At 40.5% G+C, this 22,931-nt stretch overlaps 2 protein-coding genes across 2 annotated transcripts; both read left to right on the top strand.

Moving 5' to 3' along the window:
- Window positions 1-987: 987 nt before the first annotated feature.
- On the top strand, window positions 988-1,713 carry LOC125378783 (acanthoscurrin-1-like). Its single transcript, XM_048394743.1, has 2 exons — window positions 988-1,080; window positions 1,298-1,713. The coding sequence occupies exons 1-2, from the start codon at window positions 1,044-1,046 to the stop codon at window positions 1,576-1,578; spliced, it is 318 nt and encodes a 105-aa protein (XP_048250700.1). The 5' UTR covers window positions 988-1,043; the 3' UTR covers window positions 1,579-1,713.
- An 18,230-nt stretch (window positions 1,714-19,943) lies between these two features.
- Window positions 19,944-20,725, top strand: LOC125378782 (ctenidin-3-like). Its single transcript, XM_048394742.1, has 2 exons — window positions 19,944-20,076; window positions 20,294-20,725. The coding sequence occupies exons 1-2, from the start codon at window positions 20,040-20,042 to the stop codon at window positions 20,587-20,589; spliced, it is 333 nt and encodes a 110-aa protein (XP_048250699.1). The 5' UTR covers window positions 19,944-20,039; the 3' UTR covers window positions 20,590-20,725.
- The last annotated feature ends 2,206 nt before the right edge of the window (window positions 20,726-22,931 follow it).

The raw sequence follows: 22,931 nt of genomic DNA, 5'->3' as shown, positions 1-22,931 counted from the left end.
AAAGCCTTCCAAAGCAAGGGTGAGAACAGCAAATATCTGTGTAGGCATCAACTGTCGTTATTTTCTCGGTTTAAATCTCATAGCTGAAACACACACAGCTTCCAGCTACAATGAGGTGCTCTGACATCTCTTCTTCTATTCAGTGCAATTTTCAGAATCCAAAGTGGCTGTATTATACACAGAATTATGATATCACAAATAGTGCCACATATGCCGACACACACCGAATATAGTCAAAAGTCAAGACAAAAGGTTTTGTATGTATTACCTTAAATATACCTCTGGTGACATGCTAGTTTAAGTTCATCAAAATATTGCTGATCTAGTGTATGCACCATACCATCGGTTGCATGGGTTTTATGCATTTATTTAAATATACCACACCGTCTATTACCTTCAATAAAACTCTGGTGACATGCTAGTTTAAGTTCATAAAAATAGTGCTAAATATAGTAGCATACCATCGGTTCCATGATCTTTATGCATTTATTCAAATCTACCATACCGTCTGCATTGTTTGTTCCATATACAATCCACTATATGTGTAACTTGACACAACAGCAACAAAATGTCTACTCCAAGTAACCAGAGTCAGCACATCACCGAAATATGGCACTGCCATTTATGCATTGTCGCTTCCTTTTATAAGTCTTCTGTCCATTCACTTTTTCCTATATTGGTATTGATGTGATTTCATTGGATGATTCAATATACCCAGCATGCGATCCAGCAGTGAAAGAACCCAGGGATTCCAGGTTAGGTCGCAGGTACACAGCATGACTTTGATGATCATGCAGGAAGATGTACATGATAAAGAATGGAAAATGACAAAAGTCAAGGTGATATTACATAATATAATTTTATTTCAAAACAAAAGCTGGGGGAAAAAGTAGCAGTAAATAATCAAATATCAAGCTTCATCCAGTGCTAGTATTGAGATTAAGTATGTTGATTTCCTGTTTCATTCGCATATAAGACCATGTGAGCTGTCACATTGTCATCCAGAGTGTTTATTCTAAAAGTGAATAGACGTAAGCTCCAAGATGCAAATATTTAAAGTTGCTCTCGTGGTGGCCTTGGGTAAGTACAGAAATTCTAACATCGACATTCTGACTTATCAATTATAAACGTGCCTAAGTGATGTGTTTACTGAGGCTTTCATTATGGGCTACTTCGTTCAACTGTTATGCGGCTAAATGCATAATAAAGCTATGCTTGGAAACTGTCTACCATTACGAAGTATAAGCATACCCTGTCTGATAATGTAAAACCACTGATGTGCTGTTTATCTTTGCAGTGTTCACAGCTCTCTTTGGTTCAGCCTATGGTGGCCACGGCGGTGGTGGCAAAGGAGGCGGTGGCGGCGGCGGCAAGGGAGGCGGTGGCAAAGGAGGCGGTGGTAAAGGCGGCGGTGGCAAAGGAGGAGGCGGGAAAGGAGGCGGTGGTAAAGGAGGCGGCGGTGGCAAAGGAGGAGGCGGCCACGGAGGTGGTGGTAAAGGAGGCGGCGGACATGGAGGTGGTGGCAAAGGAGGAGGCGGACATGGAGGAGGTGGCAAAGGAGGTGGACACCACGGTTAAAGACAACTATATCTCCATATTCCTACCAAATGCTGGACATTTGACAGCATTATTGCAACTGTAGCCTTGGTTTCTGCACCACCCTCTACAATGTCAACTTTCAGATACTGTTGAAAATAAAACGATCAGAAATAACCCTTCTCTTTCTTGAATTTATTTTGACAGGCTGATTATTGCTGGTTACACAACACACATGCTATTAATTTCTAATCTTAGAGACCAACAGCCACATGTACTGAGAACCCATGTTTGATACGAGGGCACAATGGATGAAAGAAGGTCATTTTTATTGAAAAACATTGCTCACCACCTTTCTGAAACTATTTTCAGCACCTCATACAATTCGTATCCTCACCAAAAGTAGGCATCAAAGCAAAGCTGATGTTATGGGGATTGTTTATCGAAAGAAAAACAAAATCAACATCTGTATTGTGCGAATATACATTGTAGGATATATCAGTGGTCTGGTTCCGAGTACAAATGTTTTAATTTTAGCACCTGTTGCACCTTAAAGGACACGTTCATATACACAGATAATGTGTCAATTGTATTAATAAACGTACACGTGTTTCCAATGCGACTGCAAAATAGGTAGTTTATATATAATCTCAATTGACTGCTGCCTGCCTCAAAGTACTTTTAGAAAATTCACCCATGAGAAGCTGTAAAAACCTCTGAATCACGGCTGACAAAGCCTTCCAAAGCAAGGGTGAGAACAGCAAATATCTGTGTAGGCATCAACTGTCGTTATTTTCTCGGTTTAAATCTCATAGCTGAAACACACACAGCTTCCAGCTACAATGAGGTGCTCTGACATCTCTTCTTCTATTCAGTGCAATTTTCAGAATCCAAAGTGGCTGTATTATACACAGAATTATGATATCACAAATAGTGCCACATATGCCGACACACACCGAATATAGTCAAAAGTCAAGACAAAAGGTTTTGTATGTATTACCTTAAATATACCTCTGGTGACATGCTAGTTTAAGTTCATCAAAATATTGCTGATCTAGTGTATGCATCATACCATCGGTTGCATGGGTTTTATGCATTTATTTAAATATACCACACCGTCTGTATGTATTACCTTCAATAAAACTCTGGTGACATGCTAGTTTAAGTTCATCAAAATAGTGCTAAATATAGTAGCATACCATCGGTTCCATGATCTTTATGCATTTATTCAAATCTACCATACCGTCTGCATTGTTTGTTCCATATACAATCCACTATATGTGTAACTTGACACAACAGCAACAAAATGTCTACTCCAAGTAACCAGCGTCAGCACATCACAGAAATATGGCACTGCCATTTATGCATTGTCGCTTCCTTTTATAAGTCTTCTGTCCATTCACTTTTACCTATATGGGTATTGATGTGATTTCATTGGATGATTCAATATACCCAGCATGCGATCCAGCAGTGAAAGAACCCAGGGATTCCAGGTTAGGTCGCAGGTACACAGCATGACTTTGATGATCATGCAGGAAGATGTACATGATAAAGAATGGAAAATAACAAAAGTCAAGGTGATATTACATAATATAATTTTATTTCAAAACAAAAGCTGGGGGAAAAAGTAGCAGTAAATAATCAAATATCATGCTTCATCCAGTGCTAGTATTGAGATTAAGTATGTTGATTTCCTGTTTCATTCGCATATAAGACCATGTGAGCTGTCACATTGTCATCCAGAGTGTTTATTCTAAAAGTGAATAGACGTAAGCTCCAAGATGCAAATATTTAAAGTTGCTCTCGTGGTGGCCTTGGGTAAGTACAGAAATTCTAACATCGACATTCTGACTTATCAATTATAAACGTGCCAAAGTGATGTGTTTACTGAAGCTTTCATTATGGGCTACTTCTTTCAACTGTTATGCGGCTAAATGCATAATAAAGCTATGCTTGGAAACTGTCTACCATTAAGAAGTATAAGCATACCCTGTCTGATAATGTAAAACCACTGATATGCTGTTTATCTTTGCAGTGTTCACAGCTCTCTTTGGTTCAGCCTATGGTGGCCACGGCGGTGGTGGCAAAGGAGGCGGTGGCGGCAAAGGAGGCGGTGGCGGCGGCGGCAAGGGAGGCGGTGGCAAAGGAGGCGGTGGTAAAGGCGGCGGTGGCAAAGGAGGAGGCGGGAAAGGAGGCGGTGGTAAAGGAGGCGGCGGTGGCAAAGGAGGAGGCGGCCACGGAGGTGGTGGTAAAGGAGGCGGCGGACATGGAGGTGGTGGCAAAGGAGGAGGCGGACATGGAGGAGGTGGCAAAGGAGGTGGACACCACGGTTAAAGACAACTATATCTCCATATTCCTACCAAATGCTGGACATTTGACAGCATTATTGCAACTGTAGCCTTGGTTTCTGCACCACCCTCTACAATGTCAACTTTCAGATACTGTTGAAAATAAAACGATCAGAAATAACCCTTCTCTTTCTTGAATTTATTTTGACAGGCTGATTATTGCTGGTTACACAACACACATGCTATTAATTTCTAATCTTAGAGACCAACAGCCACATGTACTGAGAACCCATGTTTGATACAAGGGCACAATGGATGAAAGAAGGTCATTTTTATTGAAAAACATTGCTCACCACCTTTCTGAAACTATTTTCAGCACCTCATACAATTCGTATCCTCACCAAAAGTAGGCATCAAAGCAAAGCTGATGTTATGGGGATTGTTTATCGAAAGAAAAACAAAATCAACATCTGTATTGTGCGAATATACATTGAATGATATATCAGTGGTCTGGTTCCGAGTACAAATGTTTTAATTTTAGCACCTGTTGCACCTTAAAGGACACGTTCATATACACAGATAATGTGTCAATTGTATTAATAAACGTACACGTGTTTCCAATGCGACTGCAAAATAGGTAGTTTATATATAATCTCAATTGACTGCTGCCTGCCTCAAAGTACTTTTAGAAAATTCACCCATGAGAAGCTGTAAAAACCTCTGAATCACGGCTGACAAAGCCTTCCAAAGCAAGGGTGAGAACAGCAAATATCTGTGTAGGCATCAACTGTCGTTATTTTCTCGGTTTAAATCTCATAGCTGAAACACACACAGCTTCCAGCTACAATGAGGTGCTCTGACATCTCTTCTTCTATTCAGTGCAATTTTCAGAATCCAAAGTGGCTGTATTATACACAGAATTATGGTATCACAAATAGTGCCACATATGCCGACACACACCGAATATAGTCAAAAGTCAAGACAAAAGGTTTTGTATGTATTACCTTAAATATACCTCTGGTGACATGCTAGTTTAAGTTCATCAAAATATTGCTGATCTAGTGTATGCATCATACCATCGGTTGCATGGGTTTTATGCATTTATTTAAATATACCACACCGTCTGTATGTATTACCTTCAATAAAACTCTGGTGACATGCTAGTTTAAGTTCATCAAAATAGTGCTAAATATAGTAGCATACCATCGGTTCCATGATCTTTATGCATTTATTCAAATCTACCATACCGTCTGCATTGTTTGTTCCATATACAATCCACTATATGTGTAACTTGACACAACAGCAACAAAATGTCTACTCCAAGTAACCAGCGTCAGCACATCACAGAAATATGGCACTGCCATTTATGCATTGTCGCTTCCTTTTATAAGTCTTCTGTCCATTCACTTTTACCTATATGGGTATTGATGTGATTTCATTGGATGATTCAATATACCCAGCATGCGATCCAGCAGTGAAAGAACCCAGGGATTCCAGGTTAGGTCGCAGGTACACAGCATGACTTTGATGATCATGCAGGAAGATGTACATGATAAAGAATGGAAAATGACAAAAGTCAAGGTGATATTACATGATATAATTTTATTTCAAAACAAAAGCTGGGGGAAAATGTAGCAGTAAATAATCAAATATCATGCTTCATCCAGTGCTAGTATTGAGATTAAGTATGTTGATTTCCTGTTTCATTCGCATATAAGACCCTGTGAGCTGTCACATTGTCATCCAGGGTGTTTATTCTAAAAGTGAATAAACGTAAGCTCCAAGATGCAAATATTTAAAGTTGCTCTCGTGGTGGCCTTGGGTAAGTACAGAAATTCTAACATCGACATTCTGACTTATCAATTATAAACGTGCCAAAGTGATGTGTTTACTGAAGCTTTCATTATGGGCTACTTCTTTCAACTGTTATGCGGCTAAATGCATAATAAAGCTATGCTTGGAAACTGTCTACCATTAAGAAGTATAAGCATACCCTGTCTGATAATGTAAAACCACTGATATGCTGTTTATCTTTGCAGTGTTCACAGCTCTCTTTGGTTCAGCCTATGGTGGCCACGGCGGTGGTGGCAAAGGAGGCGGTGGCGGCAAAGGAGGCGGTGGCGGCGGCGGCAAGGGAGGCGGTGGCAAAGGAGGCGGTGGTAAAGGCGGCGGTGGCAAAGGAGGAGGCGGGAAAGGAGGCGGTGGTAAAGGAGGCGGCGGTGGCAAAGGAGGAGGCGGCCACGGAGGTGGTGGTAAAGGAGGCGGCGGACATGGAGGTGGTGGCAAAGGAGGAGGCGGACATGGAGGAGGTGGCAAAGGAGGTGGACACCACGGTTAAAGACAACTATATCTCCATATTCCTACCAAATGCTGGACATTTGACAGCATTATTGCAACTGTAGCCTTGGTTTCTGCACCACCCTCTACAATGTCAACTTTCAGATACTGTTGAAAATAAAACGATCAGAAATAACCCTTCTCTTTCTTGAATTTATTTTGACAGGCTGATTATTGCTGGTTACACAACACACATGCTATTAATTTCTAATCTTAGAGACCAACAGCCACATGTACTGAGAACCCATGTTTGATACAAGGGCACAATGGATGAAAGAAGGTCATTTTTATTGAAAAACATTGCTCACCACCTTTCTGAAACTATTTTCAGCACCTCATACAATTCGTATCCTCACCAAAAGTAGGCATCAAAGCAAAGCTGATGTTATGGGGATTGTTTATCGAAAGTAAAAACAAAATCAACATCTGTATTGTGCGAATATACATTGTAGGATATATCAGTGGTCTGGTTCCGAGTACAAATGTTTTAATTTTAGCACCTGTTGCACCTTAAAGGACACGTTCATATACACAGATAATGTGTCAATTGTATTAATAAACGTACACGTGTTTCCAATGCGACTGCAAAATAGGTAGTTTATATATAATCTCAATTGACTGCTGCCTGCCTCAAAGTAGTTTTAGAAAATTCACCCATGAGAAGCTGTAAAAACCTCTGAATCACGGCTGACAAAGCCTTCCAAAGCAAGGGTGAGAACAGCAAATATCTGTGTAGGCATCAATTGTCGTTATTTTCTCGGTTTAAATCTAATAGCCGAAACACAAACAGCTTCAAGCTACAATGAGGTGCTCTGACATCTCTTCTTCTATTCAGTGCAATTTTCAGAATCCAAAGTGGCTGTATTATACACAGAATTATGGTATCACAAATAGTGCCACATATGCCGACACAAACCGAATATAGTCAAAAGTCAAGACAAAAGGTTTTGTATGTATTACTTTAAATAAACCTCTGGTGACATGCTAGTTTAAGTTCATCAAAATATTGCTGATCTAGTGTATGCATCATACCATCGGTTGCATGGGTTTTATGCATTTATTTAAATATACCACACCGTCTGTATGTATTACCTTCAATAAAACTCTGGTGACATGCTAGTTTAAGTTCATCAAAATAGTGCTAAATATAGTAGCATACCATCGGTTCCATGATCTTTATGCATTTATTCAAATCTACCATACCGTCTGCATTGTTTGTTCCATATACAATCCACTATATGTGTAACTTGACACAACAGCAACAAAATGTCTACTCCAAGTAACCAGCGTCAGCACATCACAGAAATATGGCACTGCCATTTATGCATTGTCGCTTCCTTTTAAAAGTCTTCTGTCCATTCACTTTTTCCTATATGGGTATTGATGTGATTTCATTGGATGATTCAATATACCCAGCATGCGATCCAGCAGTGAAAGAACCCAGGGATTCCAGGTTAGGTCGCAGGTACACAGCATGACTTTGATGATCATGCAGGAAGATGTACATGATAAAGAATGGAAAATGACAAAAGTCAAGGTGATATTACATAATATAATTTTATTTCAAAACAAAAGCTGGGGGAAAAAGTAGCAGTAAATAATCAAATATCATGCTTCATCCAGTGCTAGTATTGAGATTAAGTATGTTGATTTCCTGTTTCATTCGCATATAAGACCCTGTGAGCTGTCACATTGTCATCCAGAGTGTTTTTTCTAAAAGTGAATAGACGTAAGCTCCAAGATGCAAATATTTAAAGTTGCTCTCGTGGTGGCCTTGGGTAAGTACAGAAATTCTAACATCGACATTCTGACTTATCAATTATAAACGTGCCTAAGTGATGTGTTTACTGAAGCTTTCATTATGGGCTACTTCTTTCAACTGTTATGCGGCTAAATGCATAATAGAGCTATGCTTGGAAACTGTCTACCATTACGAAGTATAAGCATACCCTGTCTGATAATGTAAAACCACTGATATGCTGTTTATCTTTGCAGTGTTCACAGCTCTCTTTGGTTCAGCCTATGGTGGCCACGGCGGTGGTGGCAAAGGAGGCGGTGGCGGCAAAGGAGGCGGTGGCGGCGGCGGCGGCGGCGGCGGCAAGGGAGGCGGTGGCAAAGGAGGCGGTGGTAAAGGCGGCGGTGGCAAAGGAGGAGGCGGGAAAGGAGGCGGTGGTAAAGGAGGCGGCGGTGGCAAAGGAGGAGGCGGCCACGGAGGTGGTGGTAAAGGAGGCGGCGGACATGGAGGTGGTGGCAAAGGAGGAGGCGGACATGGAGGAGGTGGCAAAGGAGGTGGACACCACGGTTAAAGACAACTATATCTCCATATTCCTACCAAATGCTGGACATTTGACAGCATTATTGCAACTGTAGCCTTGGTTTCTGCACCACCCTCTACAATGTCAACTTTCAGATACTGTTGAAAATAAAACGATCAGAAATAACCCTTCTCTTTCTTGAACTTATTTTGACAGGCTGATTATTGCTGGTTACACAACACACATGCTATTAATTTCTAATCTTAGAGACCAACAGCCACATGTACTGAGAACCAATGTTTGATACAAGGGCACAATGGATGAAAGAAGGTTATTTTTATTGAAAAACATTGCTCACCACCTTTCTGAAACTATTTTCAGCACCTCATACAATTCGTATCCTCACCAAAAGTAGGCATCAAAGCAAAGCTGATGTTATGGGGATTGTTTATCGAAAGTAAAAACAAAATCAACATCTGTATTGTGCGAATATACATTGTAGGATATATCAGTGGTCTGGTTCCGAGTACAAATGTTTTAATTTTAGCACCTGTTGCACCTTAAAGGACACGTTCATATACACAGATAATGTGTCAATTGTATTAATAAACGTACACGTGTTTCCAATGCGACTGCAAAATAGGTAGTTTATATATAATCTCAATTGATTGCTGCCTGCCTCAAAGTAGTTTTAGAAAATTCACCCATGAGAAGCTGTAAAAACCTCTGAATCACGGCTGACAAAGCCTTCCAAAGCAAGGGTGAGAACAGCAAATATCTGTGTAGGCATCAACTGTCGTTATTTTCTCGGTTTAAATCTCATAGCTGAAACACAAACAGCTTCCAGCTACAATGAGGTGCTCTGACATCTCTTCTTCTATTCAGTGCAATTTTCAGAATCCAAAGTGGCTGTATTATACACAGAATTATGATATCACAAATAGTGCCACATATGCCGACACACACCGAATATAGTCAAAAGTCAAGACAAAAGGTTTTGTATGTATTACCTTAAATAAACCTCTGGTGACATGCTAGTTTAAGTTCATCAAAATATTGCTGATCTAGTGTATGCATCATACCATCGGTTGCATGGGTTTTATGCATTTATTTAAATATACCACACCGTCTGTATGTATTACCTTCAATAAAACTCTGGTGACATGCTAGTTTAAGTTCATCAAAATAGTTCTAAATATAGTAGCATACCATCGGTTCCATGATCTTTATGCATTTATTCAAATCTACCATACCGTCTGCATTGTTTGTTCCATATACAATCCACTATATGTGTAACTTGACACAACAGCAACAAAATGTCTACTCCAAGTAACCAGCGTCAGCACATCACAGAAATATGGCACTGCCATTTATGCATTGTCGCTTCCTTTTAAAAGTCTTCTGTCCATTCACTTTTTCCTATATGGGTATTGATGTGATTTCATTGGATGATTCAATATACCCAGCATGCGATCCAGCAGTGAAAGAACCCAGGGATTCCAGGTTAGGTCGCAGGTACACAGCATGACTTTGATGATCATGCAGGAAGATGTACATGATAAAGAATGGAAAATGACAAAAGTCAAGGTGATATTACATAATATAATTTTATTTCAAAACAAAAGCTGGGGGAAAAAGTAGCAGTAAATAATCAAATATCATGCTTCATCCAGTGCTAGTATTGAGATTAAGTATGTTGATTTCCTGTTTCATTCGCATATAAGACCCTGTGAGCTGTCACATTGTCATCCAGAGTGTTTATTCTAAAAGTGAATAGACGTAAGCTCCAAGATGCAAATATTTAAAGTTGCTCTCGTGGTGGCCTTGGGTAAGTACAGAAATTCTAACATCGACATTCTGACTTATCAACTATAAACGTGCCTAAGTGATGTGTTTACTGAAGCTTTCATTATGGGCTACTTCTTTCAACTGTTATGCGGCTAAATGCATCATAAAGCTATGCTTGGAAACTGTCTACCATTAAGAAGTATAAGCATACCCTGTCTGATAATGTAAAACCACTGATATGCTGTTTATCTTTGCAGTGTTCACAGCTCTCTTTGGTTCAGCCTATGGTGGCCACGGCGGTGGTGGCAAAGGAGGCGGTGGCGGCAAAGGAGGCGGTGGCGGCGGCGGCAAGGGAGGCGGTGGCAAAGGAGGCGGTGGTAAAGGCGGCGGTGGCAAAGGAGGAGGCGGGAAAGGAGGCGGTGGTAAAGGAGGCGGCGGTGGCAAAGGAGGAGGCGGCCACGGAGGTGGTGGTAAAGGAGGCGGCGGACATGGAGGTGGTGGCAAAGGAGGAGGCGGACATGGAGGAGGTGGCAAAGGAGGTGGACACCACGGTTAAAGACAACTATATCTCCATATTCCTACCAAATGCTGGACATTTGACAGCATTATTGCAACTGTAGCCTTGGTTTCTGCACCACCCTCTACAATGTCAACTTTCAGATACTGTTGAAAATAAAACGATCAGAAATAACCCTTCTCTTTCTTGAATTTATTTTGACAGGCTGATTATTGCTGGTTACACAACACACATGCTATTAATTTCTAATCTTAGAGACCAACAGCCACATGTACTGAGAACCCATGTTTGATACAAGGGCACAATGGATGAAAGATGGTCATTTTTATTGAAAAACATTGCTCACCACCTTTCTGAAACTATTTTCAGCACCTCATACAATTCGTATCCTCACCAAAAGTAGGCATCAAAGCAAAGCTGATGTTATGGGGATTGTTTATCGAAAGAAAAACAAAATCAACATCTGTATTGTGCGAATATACATTGAATGATATATCAGTGGTCTGGTTCCGAGTACAAATGTTTTAATTTTAGCACCTGTTGCACCTTAAAGGACACGTTCATATACACAGATAATGTGTCAATTGTATTAATAAACGTACACGTGTTTCCAATGCGACTGCAAAATAGGTAGTTTATATATAATCTCAATTGACTGCTGCCTGCCTCAAAGTACTTTTAGAAAATTCACCCATGAGAAGCTGTAAAAACCTCTGAATCACGGCTGACAAAGCCTTCCAAAGCAAGGGTGAGAACAGCAAATATCTGTGTAGGCATCAACTGTCGTTATTTTCTCGGTTTAAATCTCATAGCTGAAACACACACAGCTTCCAGCTACAATGAGGTGCTCTGACATCTCTTCTTCTATTCAGTGCAATTTTCAGAATCCAAAGTGGCTGTATTATACACAGAATTATGGTATCACAAATAGTGCCACATATGCCGACACACACCGAATATAGTCAAAAGTCAAGACAAAAGGTTTTGTATGTATTACCTTAAATATACCTCTGGTGACATGCTAGTTTAAGTTCATCAAAATATTGCTGATCTAGTGTATGCATCATACCATCGGTTGCATGGGTTTTATGCATTTATTTAAATATACCACACCGTCTGTATGTATTACCTTCAATAAAACTCTGGTGACATGCTAGTTTAAGTTCATCAAAATAGTGCTAAATATAGTAGCATACCATCGGTTCCATGATCTTTATGCATTTATTCAAATCTACCATACCGTCTGCATTGTTTGTTCCATATACAATCCACTATATGTGTAACTTGACACAACAGCAACAAAATGTCTACTCCAAGTAACCAGCGTCAGCACATCACAGAAATATGGCACTGCCATTTATGCATTGTCGCTTCCTTTTATAAGTCTTCTGTCCATTCACTTTTACCTATATGGGTATTGATGTGATTTCATTGGATGATTCAATATACCCAGCATGCGATCCAGCAGTGAAAGAACCCAGGGATTCCAGGTTAGGTCGCAGGTACACAGCATGACTTTGATGATCATGCAGGAAGATGTACATGATAAAGAATGGAAAATGACAAAAGTCAAGGTGATATTACATGATATAATTTTATTTCAAAACAAAAGCTGGGGGAAAATGTAGCAGTAAATAATCAAATATCATGCTTCATCCAGTGCTAGTATTGAGATTAAGTATGTTGATTTCCTGTTTCATTCGCATATAAGACCCTGTGAGCTGTCACATTGTCATCCAGGGTGTTTATTCTAAAAGTGAATAAACGTAAGCTCCAAGATGCAAATATTTAAAGTTGCTCTCGTGGTGGCCTTGGGTAAGTACAGAAATTCTAACATCGACATTCTGACTTATCAATTATAAACGTGCCTAAGTGATGTGTTTACTGAAGCTTTCATTATGGGCTACTTCTTTCAACTGTTATGCGGCTAAATGCATAATAAAGCTATGCTTGGAAACTGTCTACCATTAAGAAGTATAAGCATACCCTGGCTGATAATGTAAAACCACTGATATGCTGTTTATCTTTGCAGTGTTCACAGCTCTCTTTGGTTCAGCCTATGGTGGCCACGGCGGTGGTGGCAAAGGAGGCGGTGGCGGCAAAGGAGGCGGTGGCGGCGGCGGCAAGGGAGGCGGTGGCAAAGGAGGCGGTGGTAAAGGCGGCGGTGGCAAAGGAGGAGGCGGGAAAGGAGGCGGTGGTAAAGGAGGCGGCGGTGGCAAAGGAGGAGGCGGCCACGGAGGTGGTGGTAAAGGAGGCGGCGGACATGGAGGTGGTGGCAAAGGAGGAGGCGGACATGGAGGAGGTGGCAAAGGAGGTGGACACCACGGTTAAAGACAACTATATCTCCATATTCCTACCAAATGCTGGACATTTGACAGCATTATTGCAACTGTAGCCTTGGTTTCTGCACCACCCTCTACAATGTCAACTTTCAGATACTGTTGAAAATAAAACGATCAGAAATAACCCTTCTCTTTCTTGAATTTATTTTGACAGGCTGATTATTGCTGGTTACACAACACACATGCTATTAATTTCTAATCTTAGAGACCAACAGCCACATGTACTGAGAACCCATGTTTGATACAAGGGCACAATGGATGAAAGAAGGTCATTTTTATTGAAAAACATTGCTCACCACCTTTCTGAAACTATTTTCAGCACCTCATACAATTCGTATCCTCACCAAAAGTAGGCATCAAAGCAAAGCTGATGTTATGGGGATTGTTTATCGAAAGTAAAAACAAAATCAACATCTGTATTGTGCGAATATACATTGTAGGATATATCAGTGGTCTGGTTCCGAGTACAAATGTTTTAATTTTAGCACCTGTTGCACCTTAAAGGACACGTTCATATACACAGATAATGTGTCAATTGTATTAATAAACGTACACGTGTTTCCAATGCGACTGCAAAATAGGTAGTTTATATATAATCTCAATTGACTGCTGCCTGCCTCAAAGTAGTTTTAGAAAATTCACCCATGAGAAGCTGTAAAAACCTCTGAATCACGGCTGACAAAGCCTTCCAAAGCAAGGGTGAGAACAGCAAATATCTGTGTAGGCATCAATTGTCGTTATTTTCTCGGTTTAAATCTAATAGCCGAAACACAAACAGCTTCAAGCTACAATGAGGTGCTCTGACATCTCTTCTTCTATTCAGTGCAATTTTCAGAATCCAAAGTGGCTGTATTATACACAGAATTATGGTATCACAAATAGTGCCACATATGCCGACACAAACCGAATATAGTCAAAAGTCAAGACAAAAGGTTTTGTATGTATTACTTTAAATAAACCTCTGGTGACATGCTAGTTTAAGTTCATCAAAATATTGCTGATCTAGTGTATGCATCATACCATCGGTTGCATGGGTTTTATGCATTTATTTAAATATACCACACCGTCTGTATGTATTACCTTCAATAAAACTCTGGTGACATGCTAGTTTAAGTTCATCAAAATAGTGCTAAATATAGTAGCATACCATCGGTTCCATGATCTTTATGCATTTATTCAAATCTACCATACCGTCTGCATTGTTTGTTCCATATACAATCCACTATATGTGTAACTTGACACAACAGCAACAAAATGTCTACTCCAAGTAACCAGCGTCAGCACATCACAGAAATATGGCACTGCCATTTATGCATTGTCGCTTCCTTTTAAAAGTCTTCTGTCCATTCACTTTTTCCTATATGGGTATTGATGTGATTTCATTGGATGATTCAATATACCCAGCATGCGATCCAGCAGTGAAAGAACCCAGGGATTCCAGGTTAGGTCGCAGGTACACAGCATGACTTTGATGATCATGCAGGAAGATGTACATGATAAAGAATGGAAAATGACAAAAGTCAAGGTGATATTACATAATATAATTTTATTTCAAAACAAAAGCTGGGGGAAAAAGTAGCAGTAAATAATCAAATATCATGCTTCATCCAGTGCTAGTATTGAGATTAAGTATGTTGATTTCCTGTTTCATTCGCATATAAGACCCTGTGAGCTGTCACATTGTCATCCAGAGTGTTTTTTCTAAAAGTGAATAGACGTAAGCTCCAAGATGCAAATATTTAAAGTTGCTCTCGTGGTGGCCTTGGGTAAGTACAGAAATTCTAACATCGACATTCTGACTTATCAATTATAAACGTGCCTAAGTGATGTGTTTACTGAAGCTTTCATTATGGGCTACTTCTTTCAACTGTTATGCGGCTAAATGCATAATAGAGCTATGCTTGGAAACTGTCTACCATTACGAAGTATAAGCATACCCTGTCTGATAATGTAAAACCACTGATATGCTGTTTATCTTTGCAGTGTTCACAGCTCTCTTTGGTTCAGCCTATGGTGGCCACGGCGGTGGTGGCAAAGGAGGCGGTGGCGGCAAAGGAGGCGGTGGCGGCGGCGGCGGCGGCGGCGGCAAGGGAGGCGGTGGCAAAGGAGGCGGTGGTAAAGGCGGCGGTGGCAAAGGAGGAGGCGGGAAAGGAGGCGGTGGTAAAGGAGGCGGCGGTGGCAAAGGAGGAGGCGGCCACGGAGGTGGTGGTAAAGGAGGCGGCGGACATGGAGGTGGTGGCAAAGGAGGAGGCGGACATGGAGGAGGTGGCAAAGGAGGTGGACACCACGGTTAAAGACAACTATATCTCCATATTCCTACCAAATGCTGGACATTTGACAGCATTATTGCAACTGTAGCCTTGGTTTCTGCACCACCCTCTACAATGTCAACTTTCAGATACTGTTGAAAATAAAACGATCAGAAATAACCCTTCTCTTTCTTGAACTTATTTTGACAGGCTGATTATTGCTGGTTACACAACACACATGCTATTAATTTCTAATCTTAGAGACCAACAGCCACATGTACTGAGAACCAATGTTTGATACAAGGGCACAATGGATGAAAGAAGGTTATTTTTATTGAAAAACATTGCTCACCACCTTTCTGAAACTATTTTCAGCACCTCATACAATTCGTATCCTCACCAAAAGTAGGCATCAAAGCAAAGCTGATGTTATGGGGATTGTTTATCGAAAGTAAAAACAAAATCAACATCTGTATTGTGCGAATATACATTGTAGGATATATCAGTGGTCTGGTTCCGAGTACAAATGTTTTAATTTTAGCACCTGTTGCACCTTAAAGGACACGTTCATATACACAGATAATGTGTCAATTGTATTAATAAACGTACACGTGTTTCCAATGCGACTGCAAAATAGGTAGTTTATATATAATCTCAATTGATTGCTGCCTGCCTCAAAGTAGTTTTAGAAAATTCACCCATGAGAAGCTGTAAAAACCTCTGAATCACGGCTGACAAAGCCTTCCAAAGCAAGGGTGAGAACAGCAAATATCTGTGTAGGCATCAACTGTCGTTATTTTCTCGGTTTAAATCTCATAGCTGAAACACAAACAGCTTCCAGCTACAATGAGGTGCTCTGACATCTCTTCTTCTATTCAGTGCAATTTTCAGAATCCAAAGTGGCTGTATTATACACAGAATTATGATATCACAAATAGTGCCACATATGCCGACACACACCGAATATAGTCAAAAGTCAAGACAAAAGGTTTTGTATGTATTACCTTAAATAAACCTCTGGTGACATGCTAGTTTAAGTTCATCAAAATATTGCTGATCTAGTGTATGCATCATACCATCGGTTGCATGGGTTTTATGCATTTATTTAAATATACCACACCGTCTGTATGTATTACCTTCAATAAAACTCTGGTGACATGCTAGTTTAAGTTCATCAAAATAGTTCTAAATATAGTAGCATACCATCGGTTCCATGATCTTTATGCATTTATTCAAATCTACCATACCGTCTGCATTGTTTGTTCCATATACAATCCACTATATGTGTAACTTGACACAACAGCAACAAAATGTCTACTCCAAGTAACCAGCGTCAGCACATCACAGAAATATGGCACTGCCATTTATGCATTGTCGCTTCCTTTTAAAAGTCTTCTGTCCATTCACTTTTTCCTATATGGGTATTGATGTGATTTCATTGGATGATTCAATATACCCAGCATGCGATCCAGCAGTGAAAGAACCCAGGGATTCCAGGTTAGGTCGCAGGTACACAGCATGACTTTGATGATCATGCAGGAAGATGTACATGATAAAGAATGGAAAATGACAAAAGTCAAGGTGATATTACATAATATAATTTTATTTCAAAACAAAAGCTGGGGGAAAAAGTAGCAGTAAATAATCAAATATCATGCTTCATCCAGTGCTAGTATTGAGATTAAGTATGTTGATTTCCTGTTTCATTCGCATATAAGACCCTGTGAGCTGTCACATTGTCATCCAGAGTGTTTATTCTAAAAGTGAATAGACGTAAGCTCCAAGATGCAAATATTTAAAGTTGCTCTCGTGGTGGCCTTGGGTAAGTACAGAAATTCTAACATCGACATTCTGACTTATCAACTATAAACGTGCCTAAGTGATGTGTTTACTGAAGCTTTCATTATGGGCTACTTCTTTCAACTGTTATGCGGCTAAATGCATCATAAAGCTAGTATGCTTGGAAACTGTCTACCATTAAGAAGTATAAGCATACCCTGTCTGATAATGTAAAACCACTGATGTGCTGTTTATCTTTGCAGTGTTCACAGCTCTCTTTGGTTCAGTCTATGGTGGCCACGGCGGTGGTGGCAAAGGAGGCGGTGGCGGCGGCGGCAAGGGAGGCGGTGGCAAAGGAGGCGGTGGTAAAGGCGGCGGTGGCAAAGGAGGAGGCGGGAAAGGAGGCGGTGGTAAAGGCGGCGGTGGCAAAGGAGGAGGCGGCCACGGAGGTGGTGGTAAAGGAGGCGGCGGACATGGAGGTGGTGGCAAAGGAGGTGGACACCACGGTTAAAGACAACTATATCTCCATATTCCTACCAAATGCTGGACATTTGACAGCATTATTGCAACTGTAGCCTTGGTTTCTGCACCACCCTGTACAATGTCAACTTTCAGATACTGTTGAAAATAAAACGATCAGAAATAACCCTTCTCTTTCTTGAATTTATTTTGACAGGCTGATTATTGCTGGTTACACAACACACATGCTATTAATTTCTAATCTTAGAGACCAACAGCCACATGTACTGAGAACCCATGTTTGATACAAGGGCACAATGGATGAAAGAAGGTCATTTTTATTGAAAAACATTGCTCACCACCTTTCTGAAACTATTTTCAGCACCTCATACAATTCGTATCCTCACCAAAAGTAGGCATCAAAGCAAAGCTGATGTTATGGGGATTGTTTATCGAAAGTGAAAACAAAATCAACATCTGTATTGTGCGAATATACATTGTAGGATATATCAGTGGTCTGGTTCCGAGTACAAATGTTTTAATTTTAGCACCTGTTGCACCTTAAAGGACACGTTCATATACACAGATAATGTGTCAATTGTATTAATAAACGTACACGTGTTTCCAATGCGACTGCAAAATAGGTAGTTTATATATAATCTCAATTGATTGCTGCCTGCCTCAAAATAGTTTTAGAAAATTCACCCATGAGAAGCTGTAAAAACCTCTGAATCACGGCTGACAAAGCCTTCCAAAGCAAGGGTGAGAACAGCAAATATCTGTGTAGGCATCAACTGTCGTTATTTTCTCGGTTTAAATCTAATAGCCGAAACACACACAGCTTCCAGCTACAATGAGGTGCTCTGACATCTCTTCTATTCAGTGCAATTTTCAGAATCCAAAGTGGCTGTATTATACACAGAATTATGATATCACAAATAGTGCCACACATGCCGACACACACCGAATATAGTCAAAAGTCAAGACAAAAGGTTTTGTATGTGTTGCGCAGTGGAACTGAATATTTGAGCGTGGTTTAACTTAAAATGAAAACTAATCTAAAATTTGTATGACTTACCTTTTTTGAATGAAACCAGGAACTAAACGTGATAACCTATTATAAAACTATGAAGATCTATGAGGAACTAAACGTGATTACCTGTTATTATATGAAGAAAAGATGAATAAACCTCAAATGATAGAAACTAAATGCTAATTCTAACTGCTACTCCTAAGGAAGTCTTAACACTGTCAAACACTCTAACACTCTAACACCATCTAACTCATCAGCTCTCTAACGAACCTTCTAACGAACCTTCTAACGAACATTCTGCCAACCCTCTCTCTCTCTCTCTCTCTCTAACCATCTAACTATTCATCTAGCGAACTCTCTAACCAGCTCTATAGCGAACTATGACCAACTTTCTAACCATCTAACTAACCATCTAATTAACGAATTCTGACCAAGTAACTAACTGATGCGCGCTTCCGCCTTATATTTGCTCACAACCCACACATTTCACGTGCAGTCACAGCCATACGTTGGTGCGTTCAGGCGATGCGATCGTTATGCATCGGGTGCGTTTTGGAGAACAGATTCTTTATTTAACACTAACACGAGTGCACGAGAAGCGCGATCTATAGGCTCCGGGTGCGTTTTGGAGCACATTTTAATGAACAGACATGTCTTCAGAACAGTATGTATTACTTTAAATAAACCTCTGGTGACATGCTAGTTTAAGTTCATCAAAATATTGCTGATCTAGTGTATGCATCATACCATCGGTTGCATGGGTTTTATACATTTATTTAAATATACCACACCGTCTGTATGTATTACCTTCAATAAAACTCTGGTGACATGCTAGTTTAAGTTCATCAAAATAGTGCTAAATATAGTAGCATACCATCGGTTCCATGATCTTTATGCATTTATTCAAATCTACCATACCGTCTGCATTGTTTGTTCCATATACAATCCACTATATGTTTAACTTGACACAACAGCAACAAAATGTCTACTCCAAGTAACCAGCGTCAGCACATCACCGAAATACGGCACTGCCATTTATGCATTGTCCCTTCCTTTTATAAGTCTTCTGTCCATTCACTTTTTCCTATATGGGTATTGATGTGATTTCATTGGATGATTCAATATACCCAGCATGCGATCCAGCAGTGAAAGAACCCAGGGATTCCAGGTTAGGTCGCAGGTACACAGCATGACTTTAAAGATCATGCAGGAAGATGTACATGATAAAGAATGGAAAATAACAAAAGTCAAGGTGATATTACATAATATAATTTTATTTCAAAACAAAAGCTGGGGGAAAAAGTAGCAGTAAATAATCAAATATCATGCTTCATCCAGTGCTAGTATTGAGATTAAGTATGTTGATTTCCTGTTTCATTCGCATATAAGACCCTGTGAGCTGTCACATTGTCATCCAGAGTGTTTATTCTAAAAGTGAATAGACGTAAGCTCCAAGATGCAAATATTTAAAGTTGCTCTCGTGGTGGCCTTGGGTAAGTACAGAAATTCTAACATCGACATTCTGACTTATTAATTATATACGTGCCAAAGTGATGTGTTTACTGAAGCTTTCATTATGGGCTACTTCTTTCAACTGTTATGCGGCTAAATGCATAATAAAGCTATGCTTGGAAACTGTCTACCATTAAGAAGTATAAGCATACCCTGTCTGATAATGTAAAACCACTGATATGCTGTTTATCTTTGCAGTGTTCACAGCTCTCTTTGGTTCAGCCTATGGTGGCCACGGCGGTGGTGGCAAAGGAGGCGGTGGCGGCAAAGGAGGCGGTGGCGGCGGCGGCAAGGGAGGCGGTGGCAAAGGAGGCGGTGGTAAAGGCGGCGGTGGCAAAGGAGGAGGCGGGAAAGGAGGCGGTGGTAAAGGCGGCGGTGGCAAAGGAGGAGGCGGCCACGGAGGTGGTGGTAAAGGAGGCGGCGGACATGGAGGTGGTGGCAAAGGAGGAGGCGGACATGGAGGAGGTGGCAAAGGAGGTGGACACCACGGTTAAAGACAACTATATCTCCATATTCCTACCAAATGCTGGACATTTGACAGCATTATTGCAACTGTAGCCTTGGTTTCTGCACCACCCTGTACAATGTCAACTTTCAGATACTGTTGAAAATAAAACGATCAGAAATAACCCTTCTCTTTCTTGAATTTATTTTGACAGGCTGATTATTGCTGGTTACACAACACACATGCTATTAATTTCTAATCTTAGAGACCAACAGCCACATGTACTGAGAACCCATGTTTGATACAAGGGCACAATGGATGAAAGAAGGTCATTTTTATTGAAAAACATTGCTCACCACCTTTCTGAAACTATTTTCAGCACCTCATACAATTCGTATCCTCACCAAAAGTAGGCATCAAAGCAAAGCTGATGTTATGGGGATTGTTTATCGAAAGAAAAACAAAATCAACATCTGTATCGTGCGAATATACATTGAATGATATATCAGTGGTCTGGTTCCGAGTACAAATGTTTTAATTTTAGCACCTGTTGCACCTTAAAGGACACGTTCATATACACAGATAATGTGTCAATTGTATTAATAAACGTACACGTGTTTCCAATGCGACTGCAAAATAGGTAGTTTATATATAATCTCAATTGACTGCTGCCTGCCTCAAAGTAGTTTTAGAAAATTCACCCATGAGAAGCTGTAAAAACCTCTGAATTACGGCTGACAAAGCCTTCCAAAGCAAGGGTGAGAACAGCAAATATCTGTGTAGGCATCAACTGTCGTTATTTTCTCGGTTTAAATCTCATAGCTGAAACACACACAGCTTCCAGCTACAATGAGGTGCTCTGACATCTCTTCTTCTATTCAGTGCAATTTTCAGAATCCAAAGTGGCTGTATTATACACAGAATTATGATATCACAAATAGTGCCACATATGCCGACACACACCGAATATAGTCAAAAGTCAAGACAAAAGGTTTTGTATGTATTACCTTAAATATACCTCTGGTGACATGCTAGTTTAAGTTCATCAAAATATTGCTGATCTAGTGTATGCATCATACCATCGGTTGCATGGGTTTTATGCATTTATTTAAATATACCACACCGTCTGTATGTATTACCTTCAATAAAACTCTGGTGACATGCTAGTTTAAGTTCATCAAAATAGTGCTAAATATAGTAGCATACCATCGGTTCCATGATCTTTATGCATTTATTCAAATCTACCATACCGTCTGCATTGTTTGTTCCATATACAATCCACTATATGTGTAACTTGACACAACAGCAACAAAATGTCTACTCCAAGTAACCAGCGTCAGCACATCACCGAAATACGGCACTGCCATTTATGCATTGTCGCTTCCTTTTATAAGTCTTCTGTCCATTCACTTTTTCCTATATGGGTATTGATGTGATTTCATTGGATGATTCAATATACCCAGCATGCGATCCAGCAGTGAAAGAACCCAGGGATTCCAGGTTAGGTCGCAGGTACACAGCATGACTTTGATGATCATGCAGGAAGATGTACATGATAAAGAATGGAAAATGACAAAAGTCAAGGTGATATTACATAATATAATTTTATTTCAAAACAAAAGCTGGGGGAAAAAGTAGCAGTAAATAATCAAATATCATGCTTCATCCAGTGCTAGTATTGAGATTAAGTATGTTGATTTCCTGTTTCATTCGCATATAAGACCCTGTGAGCTGTCACATTGTCATCCAGAGTGTTTATTCTAAAAGTGAATAGACGTAAGCTCCAAGATGCAAATATTTAAAGTTGCTCTCGTGGTGGCCTTGGGTAAGTACAGAAATTCTAACATCGACATTCTGACTTATCAATTATAAACGTGCCAAAGTGATGTGTTTACTGAAGCTTTCATTATGGGCTACTTCTTTCAACTGTTATGCGGCTAAATGCATAATAAAGCTATGCTTGGAAACTGTCTACCATTAAGAAGTATAAGCATACCCTGTCTGATAATGTAAAACCACTGATATGCTGTTTATCTTTGCAGTGTTCACAGCTCTCTTTGGTTCAGCCTATGGTGGCCACGGCGGTGGTGGCAAAGGAGGCGGTGGCGGCAAAGGAGGCGGTGGCGGCGGCGGCAAGGGAGGCGGTGGCAAAGGAGGCGGTGGTAAAGGCGGCGGTGGCAAAGGAGGAGGCGGGAAAGGAGGCGGTGGTAAAGGAGGCGGCGGTGGCAAAGGAGGAGGCGGCCACGGAGGTGGTGGTAAAGGAGGCGGCGGACATGGAGGTGGTGGCAAAGGAGGAGGCGGACATGGAGGAGGTGGCAAAGGAGGTGGACACCACGGTTAAAGACAACTATATCTCCATATTCCTACCAAATGCTGGACATTTGACAGCAT

This window comes from Haliotis rufescens, unplaced genomic scaffold, assembly GCF_023055435.1.
Source record: "Haliotis rufescens isolate VD_foot unplaced genomic scaffold, xgHalRufe1.0.p SCAF_13, whole genome shotgun sequence".
Lineage (NCBI taxonomy): Eukaryota > Metazoa > Mollusca > Gastropoda > Lepetellida > Haliotidae > Haliotis > Haliotis rufescens.
Note: the sequence above shows the minus strand (reverse complement) of the source record. Positions and strands in the feature narration are given on the sequence as shown.

Coding starts and splice junctions, on each gene's coding strand:
- LOC125378782 (XM_048394742.1), top strand. CDS start 20,040: ATGCAAATATTTAAAGTTGCTCTCGTGGTGGCCTTGG. Junction 20,077..20,293: donor TGCTCTCGTGGTGGCCTTGG/GTAAGTACAGAA, acceptor TTATCTTTGCAG/TGTTCACAGCTCTCTTTGGT.
- LOC125378783 (XM_048394743.1), top strand. CDS start 1,044: ATGCAAATATTTAAAGTTGCTCTCGTGGTGGCCTTGG. Junction 1,081..1,297: donor TGCTCTCGTGGTGGCCTTGG/GTAAGTACAGAA, acceptor TTATCTTTGCAG/TGTTCACAGCTCTCTTTGGT.